The 26,755-nt window shown below is 40.5% G+C and overlaps 2 protein-coding genes across 13 annotated transcripts in view; both read left to right on the forward strand.

The window, feature by feature from the left end:
- Positions 1–6,028, forward strand: part of G2E3 (G2/M-phase specific E3 ubiquitin protein ligase) — a 52,253-nt gene extending 46,225 nt beyond the window's left edge. For all 5 annotated transcript variants that reach the window (XM_037900534.2, XM_037900533.2, XM_043548730.1 and 2 more), the window contains 2 exons: positions 68–267; positions 550–6,028. In XM_037900534.2, the coding sequence (XP_037756462.1) occupies positions 68–267; positions 550–782 (433 nt within the window). In that variant the 3' untranslated portion in view covers positions 783–6,028. The remainder of the gene's footprint in view (positions 1–67; positions 268–549) is intronic.
- Positions 6,029–12,932: 6,904 nt separating this feature from the next.
- The window catches only part of SCFD1 (sec1 family domain containing 1), a 144,640-nt gene continuing 130,817 nt past the window's right edge, over positions 12,933–26,755 (forward strand). For 3 of the 8 annotated variants that reach the window (XR_005225546.2, XM_043548067.1, XM_037900537.2), the window contains exons 1-7: positions 12,935–13,071; positions 18,573–18,643; positions 18,954–19,042; positions 19,825–19,915; positions 21,144–21,266; positions 22,964–23,051; positions 26,120–26,209. Coding sequence is in view for 5 of the 8 variants with exons in the window: in XM_043548067.1 (XP_043404002.1) it covers positions 13,041–13,071; positions 18,573–18,643; positions 18,954–19,042; positions 19,825–19,915; positions 21,144–21,266; positions 22,964–23,051; positions 26,120–26,209 (583 nt within the window). In the remaining 3 variants the exon portion in view is untranslated. Of the gene's footprint in view, positions 13,072–13,094; positions 13,299–18,572; positions 18,644–18,953; positions 19,043–19,824; positions 19,916–21,143; positions 21,267–22,963; positions 23,052–26,119; positions 26,210–26,755 lie in introns of those variants that run through there. The other 5 variants (XR_005225547.2, XM_043548068.1, XR_006291402.1 and 2 more) reach the window with 4 other exon arrangements.

Consider the following 26,755-nt stretch of genomic DNA (forward strand, 5'->3'; position numbering starts at 1 on the left):
TGAAACATTTTATGGCAAAATTAGTTCTTTGGTGACTTTCTAATGCCACCTCTTTTTATAATTCCAGCTTTAGGCAAGGTTTGAAAACTCTTGGTGTACTGGAAAAAATACAGATGCATCCTGATGCGTTCTCTAGCATATTGTGTCACAAACCCGAGAGACTTTCAGCAAGAATTCTTGGTGATCTCTTTACAATCCACTGTTTATCAGGTGTAAACAAAGTCAAAGGTGTTGATTTCTGGATGGGTTATTTACAAGATGTGGAAGGTGAGTGAACTCTGTTTTTCCTCATTACTTAGTTCAGTTAGCCACAGGAGTGGGTTTTTTGGTTCAATCCCTCCTCTGCATCACCACCTTAGATTTCCCTCAATTAACCCAACGTTTTTCTTTGCATCTTAGTGAAAACTTTTTCTAATGTAGTTTTGTTTCTTATTGCAAGTATACTCAGGTTATGGATATGCAAAAGGCTGTTAATCAGTGTTCTTCCCCGAAATGCCTATTCGGGATAACTGATGAGTAACTGTGTAACATTAAACTTTTTTCTTTTAGGTGGTGAGTCTGCAGCAACACTGGAAGATATTCTTGTCTTCGCAACTGGTACCAGTTCTATCCCACCCATTGGTTTTGAGCCTGACCCCTCAGTTAAATTTCTGCATATAAAATACCCTGTTGGAAACAGACAACTTAACTGCTTAGAACTTCCAATAACAAAGACATATGAGCAGTTTAAAAACAAAATGGACTTTGCCATCAGCAACGCACTAAGACTAGAAGTAGAATAAATTTTTTTTGCTACTAAAGTCGATGTTGCAAATTCAGTTTTTCTGTTTGTGGGATGTTCCTTCTTGTGAGCTGCTATTACATTTCCGAGCATTGACACCCTTTTTTCCCATCTCAGTTTTCCCCCACTGGTTTACAAAAATTGCTCTTGTTGTTTGTCCATAATATTGCTCTGGTTTGGACTTTACCAGATAGTCTCAGCCCAAATAGGATTTTTGTAATAAGTCATTTTAAATTACAAAGCTGTTTTAAAAAGTTATATTGGTTTAATGCATATGCTCACAAATCAAACTTGTTTGGAGTTTTTTCAAGTGGAAAAATATAAATGGACAAGTCACTAGACCAATAGGCTAAAAATACATTTAAATTTGGAAAGTCAGTAGTTAGTGTACTTGGGTGCTGAACTTTTGAAGATTATACTACAAGTTATAGAAATTAAAATTGATATAAAGATATTTTCAGGCTCAAATTGGGTATGTAATATTTTTAATATCTATTGAATCATGTTCTTGTTGAAGTCAGAGTTTTCCCCTTGATTTCAAGGGGAACTGTCAGCATCACACTTAAAAACTGCCAATTTTGCTATAGATAAATATGCAAGGTTATAAGTATTTTCAGCATGCTGTTCCCTATCAGTAAGTATAGGTAATGCTCTACACATTGAGGTAACATGATTTGTCAAAGTCAAAGCAGGCACATTTTAAGGGTGATCAGTTCTAGATTTTTATAATGTCTTTGAAATAGCGGTGATGGGGCACTGCATCAGTTCTTCTGTGGGTGTTTTTTCAGTTTAATGACATTCAGTAAATATTTTTTCCTTTTTAAATATTAATGATGTGTTCAATCCACAAAAGACAGAAAATTTGGAGTTTAAGGCTATTACACTGTGTCCTTGGAGAAATCAACCACAGTTCAGGGGAGACCGAGGAAAATAATGAAGTTTGAGAACTAAATTTGCTTTTACTCTAAATTTCTTGATTCTTCGGGATTTAAATCAAATCTTTGTCATTTTCACATGGATTTTTATATATCAGTGTTACACTATAAATTGTTATACAGAGTCAAAGGAATAAATAAAATTCAGAAGTAAAAGATCTGAAAGTGTGACTCTAATAAGTGTTTAAAAACTAAACATGAAATTGTTAGCCTTACAGATATTTCTATAGTTTATTCCCACTATGCTAGTTAGAACGGGATGTTCACATTTTACTTACACTGAATTGAGAGTAATTTTGATAATAGCTTGCACTATAATTGCTTATTATCATTTATCCTGATCCTTGTCCCAAAATTCCGTTGCAATCAAGGTCCAGCACTTCCTTTTTATGCCCTTATGCTAAACACTGTTTTTTTTCTCAATTGTTACTGCCTTTTGAACAGCATCAGCTACAGTAGGTACATTTAACAAACTTAATATTTGCAATTCTATAGTAATTGTGGTACCATTCTCTTCTCAAAGATACTGCAGTGGCCATGGATATCTGGATCAATTAATGTTTAGTTTTTATTGAGGTGCACTGTTGCTCATTCATAATTAAAGTAGTACAGGAAACATTTTGATGTTATTAATTTTAAAGATTTTTTTAATTAGGAGGGGGATGGAGATGAGTAACTTGATTATGTATCTATACAGAAATCTCCTGTTGGAGAGAAATAAGATTGTATACTTTGTTAGCTGATTGTTTTACACTTTTGATATTTCTCTTAAAAGCTGTTTTCTTAGTATTCAATTGTAGATTGAGCTTATTCTTATTCAATTGCTTTTTGTTACTTAGACGTCATTTTTTCCTATTAATCTGGTTATCTACTCTATATCTCAAACAAAGGCCATCTTATTTATAATTCCACATTGACTCTTAACTATTCAGATTCCTTGAAAGATTAATATATATATATATATATATAATTCACTTAGAAGCAAGCTTACTAATGGATTACAGGCAAGATTCACCACTTTGTGTTTAAAAACAAACAAAATAAAACCCAATACCCCCTTCCTCCCTCCCCCCCCCAAAAATCCTGCACCCAATACCAATATAGTCCAAAGGAACTCTTTGTGGGAAAGAAAATCCTGTTAGTGATGCAATGTATGAATCCATTTTAAAGAAATCTCAGCTAATGCAGTTTTTTCAAACTGACTGGCTGAAGACTTTTTTTTTTTTTAAATGGGAGCAGATTAGTTGCATGCTTTCTCTGTTTTCAGCTACTAAACTACATTAAAATGTATAATACTTTCTAACTATCTTTATTTAGTTCATGTAAACTATTCTAGCTGCCACTGAAATGTTCTACAAGTATGAATGGAATTTGAGGTGGTCCATGAGACACTCTGTTAAACTTTGGCACATTATGAAAAACTTGGAGAATTCTCAGACTCAGGCTCAGATTGGCTTATTTAAACATTTAAGATAGCTGAAAACTATTTTAATGACTGGTACAATTTATCTGTTAAACCAAAAAAAACTTTTCTCCAGATTCTTGCAACTACTACATTGTTTTTTTCAAGCATTTCTCCCTGAATTGTTTTTTTTCCATTGTTAAAACTACAAACCCTATTTGTCAGGAAATGGCTGGAGGGTGTGTAGTTTTTAATTTTACGTCTTAGAATCTCTGAAAATGTCTGAAGTATAGACATTTATTTGTATTCTTCCATGCCATTATTTCTTTAATTACTTTGAAAGTAGTCTCCCTTTCTTCAACATTTAAAAAGCATACTGAAGTAGGTCAGGATCTTACTCTGGTTGTGGGCCAAAAGTCTGGTAGGCTCTCTTTTTGAAACAAAACTGATTGTATCTCCGAGTTCCACTGACTAGTTATTAGAAAATGTTATTCCATTTGTTCTGCTATTGTACACGCAATGTTCTTGATTTTAATTCTTGTTTTTTCTCAAGGAACTGTTCCATGTGTTCTTTCTCTCCATTATTCTGAGGATCTCAGCTCTACTTTTTATACTATTGCTTGACTTCAGAAATGTCTACTACCATTATAGTGAAGGCCTATGTGCTCTGGCAAGTTTTACCTAACTTTCATGGCAAAGGTTTCTGTTTTCTGTGGTGCTCCACTGCTCAGAATTCTGCAGCAGACTCATACTTAACATTGAACTAAACAAGAAAATTAATGCAGCAGCTAGTGCAATATTCCTTGTTTGTTGTTGCTTAATTTGAGGTTTCGCTTAATTTGAGGTTTCACTTATTTTGTGGTGTGCTGCATATTTTTTTTGACAAGAAGCATGTAACTTGTGGATGTAATGAGGGGGAGAGCTGGTGGTTTTGGCAAAAGAACAACTGTTGGGCATTAGGCACTTGAGAAGGCACAGGAAGTGTAAAATCAATATTGGCATTTAAATGTTAGATTTTGGATAGATCTCAAATTGAGATGAATGGAAACGGTACACATCTGATCTTTTTGGGTGCTATTGTTTCAAGTTTTCTGCTGATTTAAGACAACAGTTAATTTATTTATTTCTGGGTAACATTTAGAAGGCTATCGTGACAACTAAAAAAGCAAGACATTTTCATTATGGTTTAAGTTTAGATTCTGCTGCATAATTGTGTGGCAAAAGGTGGAATCTTTAGAGAATTCTACAACTTTAGAATACTCAGGGCCCTGAATATAGCTTTGAAAGATCTTAACTTCTTTAGTTTTGAAAGTCTCATAGTGGTTTGTGTTCTCATTCCTGGACTATGACTTCGCAAAGTTGGTAAAGAATATCTCCTTTCTTGTAGTGTTTGTTATCTTCCTGAAGCACAAACCTCTTTCATTAGAAAGTTGAGGTGTAGAAATGGTGAGCAACTTATGTTACTATGTCAAGGAACTGCTAGAATTAAATTTTTAATTTATATAACACATTAAAATTGAATATGCTCAGGTAATTTGCCATTTTACAAAAAATAAATATTCAATTGAAGCAAAACTAGGAGTTAGGAAAGCTGCTTATTTTAATCTCCAGTATTAACAGTGTGTTATCTGTTATACATACAATATAATGGCTACTTACTACACAATTTGTATAATAAGCATACCGTTGATAAGATTCGTGGTTAAGGTCAGAAGAGAGACCATCATGGTCATCTAGTCTTACCCTCATACACAGGCCATAGAACCTCACCCAGTAACTTCTGTGTCATGCTCATAACTTCTGTTTGAGGTCTGCCATATTTTATAAACAATTTATTATTTGTTTTTCTTGGAAACTTTTTTACAAATAATCTTAGATTACAATATTTTAAAAATCTAATATTAGTCTTTTGAAGTTTGTGGATCTACATTTTTGAAACTAGGAATAGTCAAAGTTAAATAAGATGGCTGAGAGGAAGTCTTGCCAAAAAAATCTGTCTGGTGTCTTTTTTTTATTGTTATTAGCTAAATATATTCAGAGTGAGAAGTAACCAACCTTATGTTCTACTTCAGGCTCTACAGCATTAAATGCAATGCAAATCTTTAACAAACTAGGTTTACAGTTCCTCATTAAATAGCTTCCTCACACTTGGATATACATACACAGAGTTTAGTATTTAAAGAGGAGTGTTCAAAATATGCACAGCAGAAAATGGAAAATTGTCCTAAATAGAGTCATTAATCCACCTCCTCCAATTCTGTGATTTATACTTTTTTTTAAAGTGCCAATTGATATAAACTAGTATTTTTTCCTCAAGTAGGGAAGCGATAAATTAAATAAACTCCAGAAGCTGCAAAATATATGTTATTTTAGAGTAGCTTTGTTTCACTCTATCAGCTATATAGTAAATGATTTAAAGTTGTGGTATTATGTTGTTGGTTTAACATAAGGGAGTTGCCAATTCCATAATAGCAAAATGGGAATCAAAAACTAGTTTATGAAAAGTAGCATGTTATATATTTTGGTTTGCTAACAAAAATGAATAAATATCTGAATTGTGGAAATATTAATGTTCTCTGGTAAAAAGTGTAGTATTTAGCATTTTATGTAACACAAAGCGAATGTTTAGAAAAACTAACATCCGTTATGTATAATAATATGCATTATGGAACTTGCAATTTTATAAATATTTTTGGCTTTGGTTTTTGCCATAGCTGTGGGATACAGTGCCTGAAATCTGTTGCAGCTTCAAGTAACGTACTTAACAGCTATAATATGTCAGTGTTGCTCCATGAAGTAAGTACATTAATTGTGGGAGACAACTGTCGTGTATAAAATGTTTGAAGTGCAATAAAGTAACTAATGAATCAGTTAGTAAGCAGTTGTATTAAATATGTATTTTCTTCAAAAGCAGTTTAAGTTCATTTTTTCATTTTGAAAATGTCTTGGTTGTGGCATTTATGTGGCATTTATGTAGCATCCATCACATAATAAGTACCATACTAATAGGCACAGGGTGGAATTTCTGAAAGTGCCTAAGGCCTAGATGTTCAAAGGTACGTAGGCACCTAACTCCCATTGAGCACAAGTCCCATTAACTGGCAGTGCTTAAGTCACGTAGGCTTTTTAATATCCACCCACATTCCCTGACCTGACCAGGATATCTTCCTTTGTTACATCCCTGTGCCATTCAGACTCACTTTCTCCCCCTTTCCTCCAACATGCCATTGATTTTAAATATTCAGTGAACATAAAAACGGCCATACTGGGTCAGACCAAAGGTGCATCTAGCCCAGTATACTGTCTTCTGACAGCGGCCAATGCCAGGTGACCCAGAGGTAATGGAATAGAACTGGTAATCATAAAGTGACACCATCCCTGCCCATCCTGGCTAAGAGCCTTTGAATACATTTAATTTCATGAATACACTCTACTGAAAAATTAAGTACTGTTTAATTAGTAGAGCAAAAGGAAAGGTGACAAACCATTCAAGAAATGCACTACCTGGAAGGTATGCTTGCTCATCTGACTTAATTTGCATAAAAATAGGTTTGACAGAACCATGTATTTGAGTGTTTGAAGCTTTCTTTGTTGGTTATCAGTTGTGTCCAGTGCTAATAGCGTTTTTATAGCTGCTGATAAAGTATGTCAGCCTAAATAGACATAGACTTAAGCAACTGTCCAAAGGACTGAAAAGTTATTGCTTAACCAAGGTGATGTTCTAATAAATATGAAGCAGAATTGTACTTTGTGCATTTGGAGATACTGAGATGACTCTTACAAAAGAGGGCAGCTACAGGAGTCTTGCAGACTGCTTTCCTTATATAGCTAGGCTAACTACTAATTTCACAGTAGCCAGTGGTGCAAGTAGAAATCATTTCTTGCTGGTACTGCACACAAGGGAGGGCACATGACCCTCCATGTGACTCCTCCCAGCCTGGAGCCCCCACGCTCTTCCCATCCCCTGTGACACCCCCCCTTTCCCATCTAAAATTTTACAACTGCCAGGACTTTTTAGCTTCTGCCAAGTAAAGGGAAATCTGTACTTACTGTGAAAGATGGCGTTTGGAGTCACATGGGCAAGTTACATGTCCATCACCCCCACCCATATTGTAGTTAGAACATTCATAAAAAGTCCATTAAGTGTAGACAGGCATTTTCCAGGGTCCATTGTGAGCTAAGTGTTCCTTAATGGGCCTTCAGTTTGACTTGTCCCTTCATGTGCTGCCTAAATACCTTGTGGGCATTACCACAGGAGCAAACATAGCTAATATTCATAACTCCAGATAGCGAGATGAAAAAACATGCAAAGAAATAGCATAATCATAAGTACCAGCTATTTCACCTACATGACTATTCCCAAAAGCGATTCTGAAAAATCATACCACATACCTGAGACCCTATGTGACAGCACCATGCCCCGCTGGAGTTTTGTTATCTGTTATGTAACAACAGAGATGGAGCCAGTGACATGACTCCGTTTAGCATAAAAGGGCAAGGTTAATTTTTAGTTGTTCTGGTGTGACTGCACCGTTAGTCATTGAGGGCATACTGGCTGGCACACATTCAGGTTAATGGGCTTTAGTGTTTCTTTGCAGTTACCAGGTTTATGAACATTAAAAAGTTATGTGCTGAGGTGGTTTAAAGCACAACACAGGTTTTTAGTTTGCAAATCTGCCTCTGAGATTTTATTTTTATTTATTTATTGCTGGTCATAACGTGGGAGGGTATCCTCTCCGCCCTTTGCTCAGGAGGTTATATATGTGTCGTGTAGCACTCTTCTGAGCACCAGTTGGAAGGAATTTTTTTTTCAGTAAGTGTGTACTGATTTTTTTTCTCTTAGAAGGCATATAATTTTTTCAGGTTCACACTTATTAACACAGAAAACAATTGGGGCTGTTAAACTTTCTTAAAATTCCATTGAAAATTCAGTTCAGCTATATTTTCCAGTACAGTGATGAAATGGGTATTTGTATATACAAACATCAACATACTTAACTACTCACTTTCCCCCAAAATATGTAGTCTGTTTATAGGGATATGGGAGTTGGGTGAGGAGCCATTTCAGCATATGTATGACTCATTAAAAGACAATTTTTAAGTAGAACAGTATCCTAAACTGCATTATGGAATTATACCCAAACATTGTATTTCAATGGGAGATTCAACTTCCTTTATAGGAACAGAACAGACTCCTGAAACTCTTACCACAAAAGTGGTGCATAAGACATGCAAATAGTAAGAGTATCAGGAGTCTGTTAGACTAATTTGGCTGTGTCATAAATATAAAGGGAAGGGTAACCACCTTTCTGTATATAGAACTATAAAATTCCTCCTGGCCAGAGGCAGAACCCTTTCACCTGTAAAGGGTTAAGAAGTTAGGATAACCTCGCTGGCACCTGACCAAAATGACCAATGAGGAAACAAGTTATTTTCAAAGCTGAGGGGGGGAGAGACAAAGGCTCTGTCTGTCTGTGTGATGCTTTTGCTGGGAACCAAAAAGGCAGGGAGTCTTAGAACTTAGTAAGTAATCTAGCTAGATATGCGTTAGATTTCTGTTTTGTTTAAATGGCTGGTAAAATAGCTGTGCTGAATGGGATGTATATTCCTGTTTTTGTGTCTTTTTGTAACTTAAGGTTTTGCCTAGAGGGAATCTCTATGTTTTGAATCTAATTACCCTGCAAGGTATTCACCATCCTGATTACATAGGTGATTCTTTTACTTTTTCTTTAATTAAAATTCTTCTTTTAAGAAGCCTGATTGCTTTTTCATTGTTCTTAAGATCCAAGAGTTTGGGTCTGTGTTCACCTGTGCAAATGGGTGAGGATTTTTATCAAGCCTTCCCCAGGAAAGGGGGTGTAAGGCTTGGGATATTTTGAGGGGAAGATGTCTCCAAGTGGGCTCTTTCCCTGTTCTTTGTTTAACATGCTTGGTGGTGTCAGCATAAGGTCCAAGGACAAAAGGTAAATGTTTGTACCTTGGGGAAGTTTTAACCTAAGCTGGTAAGAATAAGCTTAGGGGGTCTTTCATGCAGGTCCCCACATCTGTACCCTAGAGTTCAGAGTGGGGAAGGAACCCTGACAGGCTGCAAAGTAGAATTTTCTGTACACTGGGGACAACACCTGGTACCTGTCAGGCTGCAGAACTGTGCTCACATCAGAATCTAAACATCGTCTGGTCAGTGCAAGCAGAGGCATTCCTCTAATGATTTGGACTTGATGTGATGCAGTATGAATGTCATTGATAATTCAGACCAATGGGAAGAAACAGAATCAAAACCATTGTTTAAACACCTTCTGTCCTGTCTCTCTTCCCCCTTCCCCCTTTGAGGACTCCTGACCAATTTAGTAGCACAACGCATACATATGCTAACAAACTTAAACAAAGCATATGCATTGTGCTGTTAAAACTGTATAAAGAATGAATGCCCTCCCTAACCCTGTTCTACCCCAAGTCTTTCTGGTACCCTGTACCCCCTAAAAAGCTCTTGCCGGTGCTGCGTACTGGAGAGTACCACCCTACATGCACTACGGACAGTAGCTATGGGTGAAAAGTAAAATGTTAAAAGAGCAGGTCCTCAAGGAATCAATTCTGAAGCAGTTTCCATTAGTATTTACTTCATTAAAAACATTAAAGAGGGCTCTATCCATATCCAAATTAGATCCCGGCGGTCTATAGCACACCCCAAGCACTATCACAGGGGAGGCTCTAGTAGTTTTCTTCCCCAATGTGATTTTTGCCCAGACAGACTCTGTCTTATCCATTCCATCGCTTCTGATTTCTTTACATTCTACCTTATCACTGATATGCAGTGCTACTCCACCACCTTTACCTTTATTTCTGTCTTTCCTAAACAGCACATACCCTTCAATACCTGTAGTCCAGTCATGACTACCATTCCACCATGTTTCTGTTATCCCTATAATATCTGGTTTCACTTCCTGCGCCAGTAGCTCTAGTTCCTCCATTTTGTTACCTAGGCTCCTCGCTTTGGTGTACAAACATCTTAATTTTTGTTGTTTGGCCTCTCTCACATTCTGTACCCGATTAGGCACGGTCATTCTACAGCCAGTATGACCTATTAGACTGGTATCCACACTGCCCTTCCGCCTTATATCCATTCTCCTACCCACGGCTGTATCCTTTCTTACTTTGTTTTCTTCCCTCTCAATGCTAAAATCCAGCGTGGAGATTACCTGGACATCTCCCAACCATCTTCCCCAAATTCCTAGTTTAAAGCTCTCAATCAGTTGTGCCAGCCTCCATCCTAGAAGTCTATTTCCTTCCCTACTCAGATGAAGTCCATCCCGAGAGAACTGTCCTCTGTCCATGAGCGCCTCCCAGTGGCCATACATCCCAAAGCCCTCCTTATAGCACCGCTGCCTACACCATCTATTGATGGTCATAATCTTGTCACACCTTTGTTGCCCTTCTCTAGGAACAGGCAGAATCCCACTAAAGATCACCTGAGCTTTGATTTCCTTAAGCGTCTTCCCCAGCCTAGCATAGTCTCCCTTGATACGTTCCAGCGAGAATCTACTGGTATCATTTGTTCCCACATGAAGGATAATTAGGGGATTCTTTCCCACTCCCTTTAGGATCCTTTTCAACCTCAGGTCTACATCCCGTATCTTAACACCTGGAAGACAGCACACCCTTATATTCTCCGGATCAACTCTGGTTACAGGCCTGTCTATTCTTCTCAGTAAAGAGTCCCCGATCACGTAGACCTGCCTATTCCTGGTGACTGTGCTATTCTCCAGTCTATCCCCTGTTCCCTCTGGCTGCAAGTTCTTTCTATTCCTATTCTCCCTTGTAATCCTCTTCAACCCATCCTGTATCCTCCTGGGACTCATATTTGGTGTAGTCTCCATTGACTCTTCCCCTTTTCCTATAGGACTAGGCTAATGTAGTGCCCATCTTTAAAAAAAGGGAAGAAGGAGGATCCTGGGAACTACAGGCCAGTCAGCCTCACCTCAGTCCCTGGAAAAATCACAGAGCAGGTCCTCAAGGAATCAATTCTGAAGCACTTAGAGAAGAGGAAAGTGATCAGGAACAGTCAGCATGGATTCACCAAGGGCAAGTCATGCCTGACTAATCTAATTGCCTTCTGTGACGAGATAACTGGCTCTGTAGATGAGGGGAAAGCAGTGGACATGTTGTTCCTTGACTTTAGCAAAGCTTTTGACACAGTCTCCCACAGTATTCTTGCCAGCAAGTTAAAGAAGTATGGGCTGGATGAATGGACTATAAGGTGGATAGAAAGCTGGCTAGATTGTTGGGCTCAACGGGTAGTGATCAATGGCTCCATGTCTAGGTGGCAGCTGGTATCAAGTGGAGTGACCCAAGGGTCGGTCCTGGGGCCGGTTTTGTTCAATATCTTCATAAATGATCTGGAGGATGGTGTGGATTGCACCCTCAGCAAGTTTGCAGATGACACTAAACTGGGAGGAGAGGTAGATACGCTGGAGGGTAGGGATAGAATACAGAGGGACCTAGACAAATTAGAGGATTGGGCCAAAAGAAATCTGATGAGGTTCAATAAGGACAAGTGCAGAGTCCTGCACTTAAGACAGAAGAATCCCGTGCACCACTACAGACTAGGGACCGAATGGCTAGGCAGCAGTTCTGCAGAAAAGGACCTGGGGTTACAGTGGACGAGAAGCTGGATATGAGTCAATAGTGTGCCCTTGTTGCCAAGAAGGCCAATGGCATTTTGGGATGTATAAGTAGGGGCATTGCCAGCAGATCGAGGGACGTGATCATTCCCTTCTATTCGACACTGGTGAGGCCTCATCTGGAGTATTGTGTCCAGTTTTGGGCCCCACACTACAAGAAGGATGTGTAAACACTGGAAAGAGTCCAGTGGAGAGCAACAAAAATGATTAGGGGGCTGGAACACGTGAGTTATGAGGAGAGGCTGAGGGAACTGGGATTGTTTAGTCTGCGGAAGAGAAGAATGAGGGGGGATTTGATAGCTGCTTTCAACTACCTGAAAGGGGGTTCCAAAGAGGATGGATCTAGACTGTTCTCAGTGGTAGCTGGTGACAGAACAAGGAGTAATGGTCTCAAGCTGCAGTGGGGAGGTTTAGGTCGGATATTAGGAAAAACTTTTTCACTAGGAGGGTGGTGAAACACTGGAATGCGTTACCTAGGGAGGTGGTGGAATCTCCTTCCTTAGAAGTTTTTAAGGTCAGGCATGACAAAGTCCTGGCTGGGATGATTTAGTTGGGGATTGGTCCTGCTTTGAGCAGGGGGTTGGACTCGATGACCTCCTGAGGTCCCTTCCAACCCTGATATTCTATGAGTCTATGAGCATTCTGGTTGCAGAATCAAAGATAGGAAGAAGTGGTACTTAAGATGTGTTCCCATGGTGTGTCTTATCCTCTTCCTACACGATCCTAGGCTGTGTTTCCCTATACATGCTATTGTCCCCAGATTTACTGCTCCCCGCTAACCAGGATGGAGTACTGCACCCTGGAACTGGTAATTTCTGTTCATGACTTCATTTCACACCGGTTCCTACACTATCCGTCTTTACTCAACAGGCGCAGGCTGGCATGCGAGGCTCTCCCCTCTATGCCGAGGGCAGCAGGCGCGATTTCTTTTCATTAGAATAGGCGGGTCCGGGCTCGGAGCCAGGACGGCTTATAGCGGGCAGCTCTCCGCGGTTGGGAGGTGAAACAAACAAATCCCCCGCACGCGGGCTGTGGGTCGGCCCCCTCAAGCGCCTCCCCCGACTCAGCTCCCCATCTCCACCCCGCCGCCCTGACCAGAGCTCAGGGGCGTGGCCAGGCGGCGAGGGCGGGGCCAGGCGGAGGTCACTGAGGCTCCGCCCCCTCCCGACCTGCTTCCGAGTGCGGCGGCGCGCCACGTCGCTTGCCTGGTGCGTACGCGGAGGTGGGCGGGGCTGGCCGTGAAGATGGCGGCCGGTATTCGGGAGAAGCAGACGGGTGAGGCGCTTTCCCTTCTAGCCGCTGCCGGGCACCCGGGGGCTCGGCCTAGGGCCGTGGCCTTTCCCGTCCGGCGGCGCGAGCAGGGGACGTGTGGACCCCGCCCGGCCGGTAGCCGTGGCTGTAAGGAGGCGTGGAGCGGCCGGCAGTGGCCGTGGCTGGGGGAGCGGGGGATTCACACACCCCTCCCGCGGGCAAAGGGGTGGCAGCGCGGGGCCCGCCCCCAGGTGCGTGTGTTGTTTTTAGGTGGGGCTGTGAAGCCTGGCGCCCCCCGGGGGCCGCTGCCGTGCCAGCTGTGTAACGCTGGCTTCGGGGGGGAGGTCTCTCGCCTGACCTCGCCCAGGGGTCCCCGCTACCGCCCCTCTGCTGTGCGCCGCCTGCTCAGTTCCCGTTACCCCAGCGCACCACGGAGCTCGGCCTCTCCCAGATCCGCTGTCCCAAGAGTGGCCCCAACTCTGCCAGCTCGGTGGTACTGTTAGTTCCCAGCGAGTAGGGCGGATGGAAATGGTTGAGAATGAGCTTTCCTGGACTGTTAATGTGACAGAAGAAGACTATATTGCAGAGACTTTTCTGAAATATAAATAAAATCATAACTGCATAGAGCCACGGGCACCAAAATTGCCAGGCTTTGGTCTTGCTGTTGCAGACTAAGCCCTGGTCTACACTGGTGGGGGGATTGATCTAAGTTATGCAACTTCAACTACGTGAATAGCGTAGCTGAATCGACATATCTTAGGTCGACTTACTTCAGGTCCTCATGGCGCGGGGTTGACTGCCTCAATTCCCATGTCGACTCTACCTCTCTCGGTGGTGGTGGTGGAGTACAGGAGTCGACAGCAGAACGATCTATCGGGGATAAATTTATTGCATCCACACTAGACACGATACATCGATCCCCGATAGATCAATCACTATCAATCCGGCGGGTAGTGTAGAAGTACCCTTACCGTGGTGTCTTCACCCACAGTGAGTTGAGTGCTGCTGCTCCCCTGTCAACTCCGCCTGCGCCTCTTGTGGAACTGGAGTACAGGAGTCGATCGGAGAGCGCTTGGGGGTCAATTTATCGCATCTATACTAGACCCGATAAATCGATCCCTACTGGATCGATCGCTGCCTACATGATCAATGTCGGGTGACCAGACAGCAAGTGTGAAAAATCTGGGTTGGGGTAATAGGCGCCCATATAAGACACAGCCCCAAATATCGAGACTGTCCCTATAAAATAGGGACATCTGGTCACCCTAGTGAGATGACACAAATTATGGGAAAGAAGGTGATTAGTAGGTTACGTTTGCTGTCTCTAGAAACAATTTCTCTTTGTTGTGATTATATGTGACCGGAGCTAGGGTGACCAGACAGCAAATGTGAAAAATTGGGACAGGGAGTGTGTGTGTGTGGGGGGGTGGTAATAGGAGCTTATATAAGAAAAAGACTCAAAAATCGGGACTGTCCCTATAAAATCAGGACATCTGGTCACCCTAACCAGAGCAGACATAAAATATGATTTGAAGACAGAAGAACACATCTTTCTTACTTGACTTTGCTGTTAGGATTAAACAAAAGACATAGGAGGCATGAGAGTCAAGGAGGTAGAAACTAGGGTGGACTTGACTCTTAAAACTAGGGTGAACATTAGAGGGGACTACTATTGATAATAGGGCTGATTAATCAACCTTTTCTTAGGCCTGGGCTACACTAGGGGAGGGGTTCGAACTAAGATACGCAACTTCAGCTACGCAAAGTCGAAGTATCTTAGTTCGATTTACCTGGCCGTCCTCACAGCGGCGAGTCAGCCGCAGCAACTCCCTGTTGGCTCCGCTTATTCCTCCTGCTGAGGTGGAGTACAGGCATCGATTCAGGGATAGATCACTACCAGCTGATCCGGCGGGTAGTGAAGACGTAGCCTTAGACATTAGTGTCTCTGAGATGTGCCTCTTCTACACTTTGCCCTTGTGCATTTTCCTTTTTTCTGGTCTTAATTCATCGACAAGACTTTTTAGTCAATTTTCATTCTGTAACTTTTCAAAACTGAGCAGCAGTAATAATACTGAAGTTTCAATCATCTGTTGTCATTTAGCCATATATATAAATGAGGGAAACTTGAATGAGTAATCCAGCTTTGTGGAGCCTTGAGCCATCTGTTGGAGCATACTGTTAGAATGGGAAGCATATTGTGTCATAATCCTGTTTATTTCTTTTCCTTGCTTGTGGTTTCACCAAAACCTTGGTTCATCTTCTGGTCATCTCTTATCTTGACTATTGCAATAATTGCTTTTCAGGCGTCTTGGACTCACATTGTGCCCTGCAAGTTTATTCAACACATTGTTTCTAAAACGGGCGGGCAAACTTTTTAACCTGAGGGCCACATCGGGTTTTGGAAATTGTATGGAGGGCCGGTTAGGGGAGGCAGTGCCAGGCTGCGCCCTCACCGCCTATTTGCCCCCACTTGCTTCTCATCTCCTGGTGCCCCCCCCCCAGGACTCCTGCCCCATCCAACCCCCCCCCCCGTTCCCCCAGGACCCCTGCCACATCCACTCCCCGCTCCCTGTCCCCTGACTGCCCCCGGAACCCTACCCCTGACTGCGCCCTACCGCCCCATCCAACCCCCCCTTCTTCCTGACTGCCCCCCCGGGATCCCTGTCCCCATTCAGCCCCCCCGTTCCCTGCCCTCTGACCGCCCTGACCCCATCCACAGCCCCACCCCGTGACCACCACCCCAAACTCCCCTGCCCACTATCCAACCCCCCCCCTCCCCCCCGCTCCCTGCCCCCTTACCACGCAACACAGAGCACCAGTGGCTGGCAGTGCTACAGCCACATCGCCCAGAGTGTTGCCTGGCTGCCCAGAGCATTGCGCCGGTGTAGTGTAGTAAATTGCTCTCTGTAATTGCTATCAGTAGTACATTCCTACGTGGAGCAGTTTAATACACTACACCGGCAGCATGGCACACTGAGGCTGCGGGGGAGGAGGAACAGTGGGGGAGGGGCCGGGGGCTAGCCTCCTGGGCCAGGAGCTCAGGGGCTGGGCAGGAGGGTCCCGCGGGCCGTAGTTTGCCCACCTCTGTTCTAAAATCATCTTCCTTGTTTTCTGTGTTAACCATCTCAACCTACTTCTTGAGTTCCTGTATAAACTACAGTATCTCCTTCAGTCCTTGTTATTCCCTTTCTGTGTCTTAATCTCATCTTCTCCTATTTTATCTCTTCAACCAGTACTTAGTCTTTGCAATAATAGTGCAGTCTGATATTCCTTTAATTTCCTTAAACTACAAGCAATTCCATCCTTCGATGCTGCACTTTATCTAGTTATCCTTGATCCTTTCTTCTGTACAACCACCTCCTCCTCCTTCCACATTTCTCGTCATTACTCATTTATTTCAGTCGCTATCACTAAACTCCACTTTTTCTTCTGTTCTGGGCACAATCCATGAATCCTCTAACTTATTTTAAAAGTCCAGAGCAACTAAAAAAGATACATCAGAGTACTGAGTACACTTTATGAATTTTGACTGATGTAATGTTCATCTCCCAGTATTGCTTCCTACTGTTTGATATTTCACAATGTGGTCAGTCTTAATTTAGATTGTAGACTCCTCAGAGCAGTTATCTGTAACTTATTAATAGGGCCCTATTAAATTCAGGGTCCATTCTGGTCAATTTCGTGGCCATAGGATTTGAAAATTAGTCAATTTCATGTTTGCAGATGTTTACATCTGAAATTTCTTGGTGTTGTGTGCAGGTTCTGACCCATTTCTTGGTGTTGTGTGCAGGTTGTGGGACGGGGGGGATGTCACAAAGCTGTTGTAGGGGGGCTCACGGGATTACCACTCTCACTTCTGCGCTGCTTTCAGAGCTGGGATCTGAAGGCAGCATCCTCGGAACTTCCTGCAGCCACAGGAGGTTCCTGGAGGTGGGTCTTATTTCTCCTGTGCTGCTGGGAGCCTAGCTGGGGGCTCCTGGCTGATAGTCCTAGCCAGGGTGGGGAGGGACAGACTTATTCTTCCCCTGCATGGCCACTCTCGCGGGGAGATCAGACCCATATCCAGCAACCTGTGGCTGCGGGAAGCTCTGGGGCTGCTGAGGAAGTAATATTTATTTTTTTTTATTTTTCTGTCCACATGTTTGTATGGCTCCACCAGAAAAGGTAAAAGGAGTGCCTCTGCCCAAATAATTTTCAGCATTCTTTTGGTATTTTCAGATTTACTTTAGCATACACTTGTTGGAATGACATATCATATATTAAAATGTGATTTGTTGCTTGAGTCAAAAATTAAGCATTTTTCAATACATAAATGTATTTTAATTCTAAACTTTAGTAATTTGTGACTATTTTCTTTCCTTTGGCTATCTAATCTTCCATCTTCTAAAATCCATTCATAGTATTTAACTTGCTCACCACCTGTAGCGTGAATTCCAGACTGCATGCTTTGTGAAATATTTCCTTTTTATTAGTTCTGAGTTTACCTCCCATAACTTAACCATTATTACTTTTTCTTTAAAGGTGCACATACTAGAATGTGCACTTTTCAATATGTCAGTAACCACCATCTGTTTATGAGTTACTATAGTCTGCCTTGATTGTCTTAAGAAACTTTTTGGCCATTATGTTTTGTGTTCTTCCTGCTATAGGAAATGCTAGAAAGGTAACTTTCCTTGTTAAAAGATTCAAACTTGCTAAGAGATTGGGGAAGTCATAGCTCTAATGGACAGAGCTGAGCTGAGTTGTGTGACCTGTTCTGGCAGCTGTTCTTATTAACAAAATTCTCATTTGGCTACAATTTCTTCCAGTGATAGGAAGAAGAGATTCTGTCTTCAGGTTTAAAGACTTTTTCCTTTCTGTCAGCAATAGTTAGTTGAACTTCATAAATTCATGTTGAGATCTATTGTTCTTGACTTATCTCAAAGATTATATGGCTGGTGATGGGACACTTGATGGGGGGGGGTCTCTGAGGTACTACAGAGAATTCTTTCCCAGGTGTCTGTCTGGTAGGTCTTGCCCGCGCGCTCAGGGTCTAACTGATTGCTATATCTGGGGTTTGGAAGGAATTTTCCCCCAGCTCAGATTGGCAGATACCCTTGGGGGGTTTTCTGTTTGTTTGTTTGTTTTTTGTTTTTGCCTTCCTCTGCAGCATAGGGGTGTGGGTCACTTCCAGGTTTAAATTAGTGTAAATGGTGGATTCTCTGTAAGTGGAAGTTTTTAAATCATGATTTGAGGACTTCAGTAACTCAGCCAGGAGTGGGTGGGTGAGGTTCTATGGCCTGTAATGTACAGGAGGTCATACTAGATGATCATGATGGTCCTTTATGACCTTAAAGTCTGTAAGTCTATGGAAAAAAGGAATTTAAAATTGTCTTCTTGCTTTGGACCTTTGGAAAAAACCAGTACTGAACTAACTCACAAAAGCATCTTTTGTCCTTGGAAACATATTTGGTTTCAACGGTTATCAAGGAAAAAGTAAAACTAACATAATAGTAATTGGATGTTTTGATCTCACTATTTTTCAGTGGCCTTGAAGCGTATGTTGAATTTTAATGTTCCTCCTATTAAAAACAGCACAGGAGAACCTGTATGGAAGGTAAGAGAAACTACTTGACTTACTCTAAAAGGCAACCTTACAGCATGTCCAAAAGTTTAGATTATCAGTTTTTAACCAATTGGAGGTAAAAATCTGGCAACCGTAAGACAGAATCAGACCAAGTGTTTCTGACAAGAAGCACTGATTCTGGCAAGATTTCTCCATCTTTCTTTTTTGTGGCTCATTTGTTTTTTTTTTCTGCTTTATTTTCTCTTAGTAAACAGTAATGATAGGAATGGAAGAACTTACAAAATTTAATAAAATTTTCATATTAATAAATATTTTAACATTTTCATTCTATGTTTTGTAGGTTCTCATTTATGACAGATTTGGCCAAGATATCATCTCTCCGTTGCTGTCAGTGAAAGAGCTGAGAGACATGGGCATCACCTTGCATCTGTGAGTACTTTGTGCGTACATTTGTTAGTTATATCTGTTTACTTATTCTTCAAACCATGTATCAAAGACTCCAGTTGATTATATTCTTAAAAAATCACATACAAAGTCTATTGAATCAGTACAAAAAATCCAAAGGCGCTTTTAAAAATTTAACTGAAGATTCTGTTCTTACCCCTGCCCAAATCCAGTAGGAATACTGTGGCTAAAGGATGGGTAAAGTTATCAAAGTAGTCAGAAGCATTTCCTACGCAGTGGAAGATGAGGGACTCCCTCTCAAATGAATAAATAAAAATAAAATAACCCAGTATTCTTCTTCAAGTATTTATCCACGTTGATCCAACTGTGAGTTTGCATGTTCATGAGAGAGGATTTTTTTTGTCAAGCAAATGTTGAGGATGTATGTGCATCCTGTGTGCCCTTGCATTTCCTTCTGGGCCCCATAAAGGGCTGAATAGACCCAGCCACCTCTCCGTTCCTTCTTACCCTTCATAACAGAGACAGAACTTAGCAATGTCAGCCTGCTATCCTGGAGCTCTCAACTGTTAATTTAGGGTTAGTGTTCGTCTAGCAAGTAATATTTTTTTAATTTTTGAAATAATTGACCATTGTATGTGTGGTGATATTGCTGAAATCAAGCTTCATAAGACATAAAGAGGAATTCTACAAAATTGGATCATCCTCATAAAACTAAACATTTTATTTTCTGATGTTCATGGTGTTGAATGAATAGGAAGAGAAACAACAGTAATTGGAAAGGTAACTTAGTTTTGATTTTCCCTTAGGCTTTTGCATTCTGATCGAGATCCTATTCCAGATGTTCCAGCAGTATACTTTGTAATGCCAACAGAAGAAAATATTGACAGAATGTGCCAGGTAACTAATGTGCACACTTAATGTTTGAAATAGGAGTCCAGAACTAATTCATGTGAGATTATGAGTGCATCTTTTATCAAATTTTAACATACTGAATGTATTAATCTGTATTTGCCACAAAAAGGAATTCTGTTATAAAACTACTTCTGTATCCAGACTGTAATTTGTGAAGCTGATGTTTCCCAGAACTTTAAGAGAGAGCAATAGCCAGGAGGGGCTGTGTAGTTGTGGGAAGAGGGTGATTTGAACATAGGCATCCCTGCTGGTTATGCTCCATGGTGTAGTCTGTATTTGGGTGGAATAGTAGAGACATATGCACTGTTAAATAGCTGAAGTTTCATTTCCTTGCTTTTGATGTTTTGTGTTAGGTATGTTATGTGTCCAGTGTTGGAATTATTATTTATGAATATTAATAAGACAGGGCACCACCAGACATTACTCCATAAATTCCTTTATTAAGTCCAAAGGCCAGATGATAGTTGTGCAATTGCTTTAAATGTGCCTAAAAAACCGTAAATAATAAGCAATGTACTATACCCAATACAGTAACACACATCTGTAAGCATATGATCAATTATGCTCACAGATAGACCAGACCAGAGAATAGTCCTTTCAACCTGTTTGTCTCAGCATGGTTGGAATGGTTCTGATAAAGAACCTTCAGATTCATGGCCCTTTGTACGCTTCAGCTAACTTGCTAGCTTGAGCAAAAACCCAGTTTGAAGCAGTTTATCATTAGTGCTGTCCTTCCTCCTCCCTTTCCTTGCTTACCTGCAGAACAATGGGAAAGTTTGTGCTTGCTTCTTTTCAGACCGTATTTCTTTGTTTTGTTACTGCAGCCTTTTATTTTATTAATTATTTTTTGAACCATGCATTCTTTGCACGTTACATTCTGGTCTTATAACTTCTTATTCTCACCAGCTTCCTTTATTGGATGATTAGGGCCTTTTCTGACATACCCGCAAATATATTATTTTCTTAACCAAACTTAAGATAACTTTACTTCTTTAATTTCATAACTATCCCTACATCTAGCAACCTCCGTTAATATACAATACAGTGTTTTTATGTATCAACAGTCAGCTGAGCACAACAGAATAATTTAATTTCAATGATAACTAGAACACTAGGTAATAAAGATTATTGAATTTTTAAGAAGTATCTTCATTTTTAGCTAGTTGCTCTGTAGTACCTATTGAGAGTAAAAGCTATTAATTTTTGCTTTCAGGATCTTCGAAATCAGCTTTATGAATCATATTATTTAAATTTTATTTCTGCCATTTCAAGAAGTAAACTGGAAGATATTGCAAATGCTGCTTTAGGGGCTAGTGCAGTAACACAAGTAGCGAAGGTAAGAAATTGTGCAGGCTATGATATTAAAGGACCTTCACTTTTAAAAACTCTGCATTTTTTAATGTTTCACAAAGCATTTAGTATTAAAATATTAATGAAATATAAATGTTCATTTCATTTGGGCTGACCTAATGCCATATATCCTTTTAGCTTTATTTTTCTGCTCCCAAACTGACATAAATAATTTGTGATTGCAATCTTTGTTGGAAATTGAGAATGTACAACTGGAATGGACAGACAATCCATGCACAAATTATATTTAAAATTATCTGCTAAATTGTTAAAAAACGAGGAAACTTAGAGTAAAGATTGACATGCAGCAGACGTATCAAAGATGTATATTTCTGAAGAACTCTCTTCATATTTCAGATCACATTATTCACTTTCGCTCCTCATTTTTATAGTTTACAATTGGGGAGAGAGGAGCGGTTACCAAATTTTTAATTCAGCTCAAACAAGAACTACTATTAAACTCTCATGGCCACATCCTCAGTTTGTGTAAATTGGTATATCTACATTGGCTTCAGTGCTCAGACATTTGTTTCTTCCCTTTTACGCATTACCCAGATATTTGTATTTTCCATTATTATTTTTCTGAACATATGAATAACAAAAGGTGTTATACAGCACACTCATGATAGTGTTGAAATTATTTCATCGTTTTGTGAAGATGAACATCTTTCAACGCAGCCAGATTGAGTGCTAAACACCTCAACAAAAGGCAAAGTCTAATTTTTATATTCTAGCTTTTATTAGTAGATTAGTGCCCTAGAAACATTTAATATTTGTTTCTTCTTAATAGTTCTGAGCAGCACTCTCTAAGATATTTCAGCTGTAGTTGTATCTTATTCAGTTTCTTTATTTGAATGTCAGACCTTATAAATTATGCTGTAGTTACTATAGATAGATATCTGGTATTGTTCAGTTTCAGATTAAAGCTTAACAAGTCATGAATATATGTTTAAGACAAGACAGTTTCACGCTTTATTCTTAGCATACTGTAATGATTGTCATCCTTAAGGCTAAGATTTTGTCACAGATATTTTTAGTTAAAGTCACGGACAGGTCACGGGCAATAATGAAAAATTCATGGAAGCCCGTGACCTGTCCCTGACTTTTACTAAAACTATCCGTGACAAAATGGGGAGCCTGGGCAGCTGTGCATGGCTGGGAGCTTCAGGGGCCCCCGTCACCCGTAGCATCTCAGAGCTCCAGGGTCCCCCTCTGCTGAGGGCTCTGAGCTGTGGGGGTTCCCCCTGCCACCAGCAATGGCCAGGAGCTCTGGGATCCCTCCCAGGGAGGGTGGGAGCAGTGGAGGGTCCCTCCAGCCACCTGGGGCAGCAGGGCTACCCCGCAGCTCCCTGCCTCCGCAGGTGACAGGGGACCCTGTTGGCGCTTTTTGGAAGTCACAGATTCCATGACCTCCGTGGCTAAATCGCAGCCTTAGTCATAAGAACTGCCATTCTGGGTCAGACCAATGGTCCATCTAGCCCAGTATCCAGTCTCCGATAGTCGCCAGTACCAGAGCTTCAGAGGAGTATACAGAACAAGGCAGTTGGAGTGATCCACCTCTGTCTTCCCCTTGCTTGTCAAAGATTTAGGGTCATCCCAAGCATAGGGTTGCATCCCTGGCCATCTTGGCTAATAGCCATTGGTGGAACTAAACTGATTCTTTTTTTGTCCCTTAATTTGTAGGTCTTTGATCAGTATCTCAATTTTATTACTTTGGAAGATGATATGTTTGTATTGTGTAATCAAAATAAGGAGCTCATCTCATATCGTGGTAGGTAAAATTTCATTTGTATAACATTTGTTACCATTGAATATCTAAAATGTAAGCTTACTCTGAAGTCAAAACAATATCTAATAATGATCTTAAATGAGTTCTGTTCTGTAATTGAGGATTTCCAATTTAGCAGATATATAAATCTAAAATCTTTTTCTGTTTTAAGGCCAGAAGAGGTCTCTGTGATGAGTTAATCTGACTTCACAAGAATTTACTAGAAATGGGGTTCAAAACCATGCAGATACATGTTAATAGGATCTTAAAATCCAATGCCTTAACCACTTGGTTATTCTGATCTTGAGTGAAAATACAGTAACTCCTTGCTTAATGTTGCAGTTGTGTTCCTGAAAAATGCTACTTTAAGTGAAACAATGTTAAGTGAATCCAATTTCCCTATAAGAATTAATGTAAATAGTGGGGGTTCGGGTCCAGGGAAATTTTTTTCACCAGACAAAAGACTATATTTTATATATTTACACACACACATATACAGTATAAGTTCTGAACAAACAATTTAATACTGTACACAGTAATGATGATTGTGAAGCTTGGTTGAGGTGGTGGAGTCAGAAGGTGGAACATTTCCCAGGGAATGCCTTACTGCTAAATTATGAACTAGCACTTGGCTGAGCCCTCAAAGGTTAACACGTTGTTAATGTAGCTTCACATTCTACAAGGCAGCGCGAATGGAGGGAGGAGAGACAGCATGCCAGAGAGAGACAGAGACACACACCGTGTGAGAGAGAGAGAGAGACCCGCATTGCCTCTTTAAGTACGTTGACGCCACTCTAAGTACATTGCCTTTTAAAGTAGATCAGCAAGCTCCCTCCATCCTGAGCCCTGTCCTGTGTCCGTCGACACCCCACCCAACCCCGCTCTGTGGAAATGGGGTAAAGGAGTGGGGAGGGAGGGAACACCCTGACATTAGCACCCCTCTTTACCCTCTCCTCTCCCCACACAGCAAGCAGGAGGCTCCCGGGAGCAGCTCCAAGGCAGAGGGCAGGAGCAGCACACGGCAGTGAGGGGAGGGACAGCTGAGCTGCCCAGCCATTGATAGCCTGCTGGGCGGCTGCGGTACAGGGAACTTAGGGGAGGGGGAGCTGATAGGAGGGCTGCCCATCCACCCTGGTTCCAAGCCCCCACCAGGTAGCTCCAACGGGCTGCTCTTCCTGCAAGCAGTGGATAAAGCAGGCGGCTGCCAAACAACCTTATAAGGGAGCATTGCGCAACTTTAAACGAGCATGTTCTCTAATTGATCAGCAATGAAACAACATTAACTGGAACAACTTTAAGTGAGGAGTTACTGTGTATGTTTTTTTAGTGGCAGAAGAGTACTGTCTTAAACGTAAACATTTTTAAGAATATTGTACAGTTCTAAAAAAAAAAAAAAAAAATTGAAATTAGTGCTCCAAATAGAAAAACGTACTACTATAGGTTTGTACACACTCACAGGGCTTATTTACACATGGAGTTATTCAGGAACAGGTATTCTTGAATAACTCCTTGTATAGACGTTCTTATTCCAGAATGTAGTGAGTTGGAACCAGCATAGAAATTGGCTAACAAGTCAGTCTTTAGAAAGAAAAGGAGTACTTATGGCACCTTAGAGACTAACAAATTTATTTGAGCATAAGCATGCATCCGATGAAGTGATGAGTTTCACTGTATTTTCCACTGAATGCATCCGATGAAGTGAGCTGTAGCTCACGAAAGCTTATGCTCAAATAAATTGGTTAATCTAGGTGCCACAAGTCCTCCTTTTCTTTTTGCGAATACAGACTAACATGGCTGCTACTCTGAAATCTGTCAGTTTTTAGAGTCACTCTTCATTAGTTTTGTACATGGGTGCATGCTTAATTTTTATTTATTCATATTTATTCAAGTATTAGCCATGGAGAACATAACTTCTTGAACAGAAGCACCTAAAAATCTGAGGTGCAGATATTTGATCCCTGCCTTTTTTATTTTACCAGCGATCTACTAAGGAGGCTGGGAGATCAGAGAGAGGATAGTTTTCTAATTATGACAGTAATTACCAGTCTTCTAAGCAATAACCAGTCATTAAATACTTTTTCCTATCAACTTGTTAGAATGGGTCCACCCAATTTTTTGCTTCCTTTCTAAACAAATTCATTTTTCAAAATTCAAATACTGTAATATTCTGTAGATTTCAATTAAGATATGATGAACCTAGAGTAAACTAACTTCACAATCTTTTCCTGCCCCACGAAAAAGAAAAAAAAAATGTATACGTAACCAACTTAGGTTTGTTGTGTAAAATGGTGATTGTTACCACAATGTCCTAAATAAACAGAAGTTGATAGCCAAGCTTGTCTAATACTGTTTTATTAGAATCAGAAATATTAGTTAAAGATAAAATTTATTACGCTACAGTAGAGCAGCTATAGGGAAGGTTTTACACACACAGACTCTGTGTATCTCCCTATCTATATTATAAAATACTTTGGGATTATCCCTGGATCAGAAGATTTGCATGCAGATTGTCATTGATAGCAAAATATTTTTAAACCATTAATGGAGTAATTATTATATATGTTACAGATCGTTGAGTTTGGAACTTTCTTAATATATAAAATAACATATTGTAATATCTGTACAGATACAGAACTTTTATTCTCTAGATAGCACAGTGTGTTCCACCTCAGGAAGCTGGTTTCCAAGTGGATGTTAGTCCAAAATCACCACACGCATTGTCTTGATTCTCCATCTCCACCCATAGCTGCGGTAGTAATAGGGTAAGGTCAGGGTTGACATGTATTGTAAGATATGTGGAAGAAGATTGCACAGTGTTGGTTTTGCTCTAACCAGTAAAAACTAATTTCTTCTTCATGTTTTTCCATTATTCGTGACTTTAAAAAATTAATTGGGAACAGGAGTGGAAGCATTAAGTGGGGCCTTCATCACAGCTTTCTTACTTTGGTCACTTCTTCAGTGTTGATGACTGAGAGTCACTGCTTGGCTGCTGTAGGAGATTTCCTCACTGTGTTTTATATTAGTTTTAGACTGTAACTCCACTTTTTTTTCTTTATTTTACAATGTTTTAGCCATTAACAGACCAGATATAACGGACACTGAAATGGAGGCCATTATGGACACTGTGGTTGATAGTCTCTTCTGCTTTTTTGTTACACTTGGTAAGTTTACAAGTTCCGGTATATTTCTCAATGCGCTGTGCCTTCTAAGAGATCTGCATTTTTAATTACATATTGTAAGTCTCTAAACTTCCACATATGCAGTCTGTGAGAGGAAGTAGGGTCAATGCAAGACCCCTGGATTCTGTTTGATATGTAAGTTTTGGCCAGTCACTAGACCTGGGTTTTGCTCTGAAAACACTGTTGAATAGGCAGTAATTCCCATTATAAGAGTGGAGTCTTAGTGTCTGAAAAATTTTGTCTTGAGATCCTTGGATGAAAGGTGCTATAGGAAGTGCAAGGTGTTAGTTTAATATTTTTCACTGAAAACTGGATATTCTTTTAACTCAAACTCATAGTTCACAACAACCTTTACCTTATTATTTCAGTCATGTCCTACACAGAGTTTGTGATTGTGAAGGTGATAGAAGAGGATTTCATAGTCTACTGTAGATTTTTAAAACTGTTTCTAAACCTCTCTGTCACAGTCATAACATCTGTAACACAAACCATGACTTTTAAGGTGGGCTTTTCAAAAGTGCTTATTGT

Source organism: Chelonia mydas, chromosome 6 (assembly GCF_015237465.2).
Source record: "Chelonia mydas isolate rCheMyd1 chromosome 6, rCheMyd1.pri.v2, whole genome shotgun sequence".
NCBI lineage: Eukaryota > Metazoa > Chordata > Testudines > Cheloniidae > Chelonia > Chelonia mydas.